The sequence below is a fragment of the Nematolebias whitei genome, unplaced genomic scaffold (assembly GCF_014905685.2).
Source record: "Nematolebias whitei isolate Nwh7 unplaced genomic scaffold, NemWhi1 Nwh_scaf_7499, whole genome shotgun sequence".
NCBI classification, from domain to species: domain Eukaryota; kingdom Metazoa; phylum Chordata; class Actinopteri; order Cyprinodontiformes; family Rivulidae; genus Nematolebias; species Nematolebias whitei.
Genome location: NW_023626044.1, coordinates 1 through 3,078, shown reverse-complemented (window position 1 = coordinate 3,078; position 3,078 = coordinate 1). Strand labels below are relative to the sequence as shown.

Genomic DNA, 3,078 nt, shown 5'->3' with positions numbered 1-3,078 from the left:
CTTGCAAAGATCACTTGCATCCAACCTTCCTACGCAACAGAGAATGGTCAAAACGCTTTTTGCAATCTTGACAGGATTCTATGAGGACTCTTCCACAACCACCCTGACTTGCATGGGCATACATGAGGTATACCTATAATACTAGTTTTTGCACTTTTTTTTTTTCCAGGGTGTGTGTGAAAATGCACCAGACGGTCTCCAGTGGCACAGACACAAAAGTCTGAACAGTGTACACATTTCACAGTACATATAGTTAAGTTTGCTGTTGTAGTGGAAAAGATACATGTCATGTAATGGAAAATATAGCTTATTTGTGATACATTTTTTTGTCTTTTTGTTGTCAATCTGGAGAATGCCAGTCATGATGCCTTCAACACAGATTTTTACACAAGTAACACTTCGGCCAGCGGAGAGGAAGACCTCAGCAGTGAAGAAGATGAGCTCCACACAGAGAATTCTACTACAAGCATGTGGGATGTGGACATTTCAGAGGTAAATGCACAATTGCAAGTTGTAGTTCATATGCATTTTCTGTATTTATATATGTCCTTCATGCAGTCTTTTTTTTTTTCAACCTGTAGAATGAAGAAGCCCTGTCATATTCTGAAGACGACTTGACTGAGGCTGCTAGTAAAGAAGATGAAAACCATGCTGATGATGAAGATGCAGTGGAGAGGAATACAACTAGAGAAAACACACCTGAACTTTCAGTGGTATGTAGACAGTGGTTTAATAACATTTCTAGTAGTTGCTGTGAGTTCATTAGGTGCAATTACAACATTTACACATAATTATAATTACACATAATTACAATTATTATGGTTGCAATAGCCATTTTTGTAAATTAAAATAATTTTGTATAATATTTAGGAAAGTTACTTTCTAGACAATGCACTATGTTGTTGTGAGTTATAAGGTGAAAAAGACTAATAGACTGATATTATTGGTTAAGTTTGCTTTGCATTTATACATGCTTTTTTCATATCTTTTTTCCTATAGGGCAGTGAAGACCAAGCAGATGGTGACAATCCCCTGTATCCTGGTGCACCTGTTTCAAAGGGAGAAAGTTTATTGATGCTCATGTCGTATGTGCTGCGGAACAATTTAACAGGCAAAGCACTAACTCATTTACTGGAAATGTTCAACTTAATATTTCCAGGAATGATTCCGCCCTCACATTACCGTTTCCACAAAGACTTTGGAGGTTCATCACTGTCTGAAGTTCACTTTTATTGTGAAAAATGTCAAGCATACCTTGGCATTAGTGCACACTGTCCGTGTCATTGTACCTTTTGCAACACAGAGTTTGATGCAAATAGAAGTTTAAAAAATGGCTTCTTCTTTCTTGTAATTCCCCTCCATGCACAGATTAAACAACTTCTGCAGGAACATGATATCAGCCTTACTGAAAAAAACAGATCCTCTGGTGTTTTAACTGACATACAGTCTGGTGGAGAGTACCAGAAATTATGTGACAGTGGAGTTATAGGAGAAGATGATTTGACACTTATTTGGAATTGTGATGGCGCACCAGTTTTCAAAAGCTCGAAATGCAGCATTTGGCCAATTCAGTGCCAGATAATTGAACTGGAACCAGAAATAAGAAAAAGGCACATTTTGATGTCAGCATTATGGTTTGGGTCAGCTAAACCGTCAATGATGACATTGTTGACACCATTTGTTAAAGAAGTGTCAGGATTAGAAACTGAAGGTATTGCCTGGCAGGACAGAAGAGGACACAGTCGTGTTTCCAAAGTGTTTGCGCTGATCTGTAGTTCTGATTCTGTGGCTCGTCCATTGCTTCGCAACACTAAACAGTTCAATGGTTTTTACGGATGTGATTTTTGCTTGCACAGAGGTGGTAAATCGTATCCATATGAACAACCTGAACCTCCACTTAGAAATGAGAAGGATCATTTTAGCCATGCAATGTCAGGTACAACTGCAGAGCCGGTGTATGGAGTCAAAGGGCCATCTCCTTTAATGCAGCTTCAACACTTCCAAATGATAAATGGCTTCATTCCTGAATATCAACACAATGTCTGCCTTGGAGTCACTCGTCAACTCGCTACACTATGGCTTGACTCAACAAACAAAGATTCCCCTTGGTACATAGGCAAAGAGGTCAATGAAGTTGACAAACGACTTTTGAAAATAAAACCACCAGTAGAGATTACAAGGACACCTAGGTCTCTGACTGAACGAAAGTTCTGGAAAGCTTCAGAGTGGCGAGCGTTTCTCCTATTCTATTCTCTGCCTGTATTAAAAGGCCTACTCCCTGCACGATTTTGGAACCATTTGTTCCTACTAGTGTTTGGCATTTATACTTTGTTGCAGGAGACTGTAAAGACGGAAAGCATCTTCGTTGCAGAGCTAGCTTTAAAAAAATTTGTCATCATGTTCCAGAGACTGTATGGAAAAAACAACATGACTTTTAATATCCACTTGCTAACACACTCTGCTCAAAGTGTCAAACAATGGGGACCATTATGGGCTACATCAACATTTTCATTTGAATCCAATATGGGCACTCTCATGAAGTATTTTAATGGTACACAGTATGTCCCCTCACAAATAGTTAGAACATTTCTGTTGTGGAGAGAATTGCCACAAAGGGCCAAAAACACTATCCATCCAGATAACAAAAAGGTTCAATCTTTTGTTGAAGAACTTTACTTTAATAAAAGAAAAACTGAAAATTGTGAAATCCTAACCGAAGGCGTCAGAGGTTTTGGTTATCCTGTGGTGCAAAACTGCTTTAAAATGGTCTACAGGCTTGCTATTGGAAAGTTGTGTGGAAATCTAAGCAACTGCTTCTGGTCTTACAACCGGTTTTTGGTCAGTGGAGTTCTGTATCACAGTCAAAACTATGACAGACTAAAAAAAAGATACAACAGTGCTGTATGCCTGAAAGATGGAACATTTGGTTTAATTGTAGACTTAATTGTTTTTAAACAAACATGTTTCCATCAGATTTCTGCTTTTTGTTCATGTGCCAAATTATGCTGTGTTTTAGTTGAGGTCCTTTCTAAATCAGACAGGCCTGTATGTAAAGATTCACAGATTAATGTACAAAGT

General features: G+C 38.4%; 1 protein-coding gene across 1 annotated transcript; it reads left to right on the top strand.

Moving 5' to 3' along the window:
* Positions 1–77: 77 nt before the first annotated feature.
* LOC119429779 lies at positions 78–3,069 on the top strand (the record flags this gene model as incomplete). Its single annotated transcript, XM_037697339.1, is given in 4 exon segments — positions 78–127; positions 352–492; positions 582–713; positions 1,000–3,069. Coding segments are annotated over 4 exon segments (2,393 nt in total), but the record flags the coding sequence as incomplete, so codon positions are not given.
* Positions 3,070–3,078: the final 9 nt, after the last annotated feature.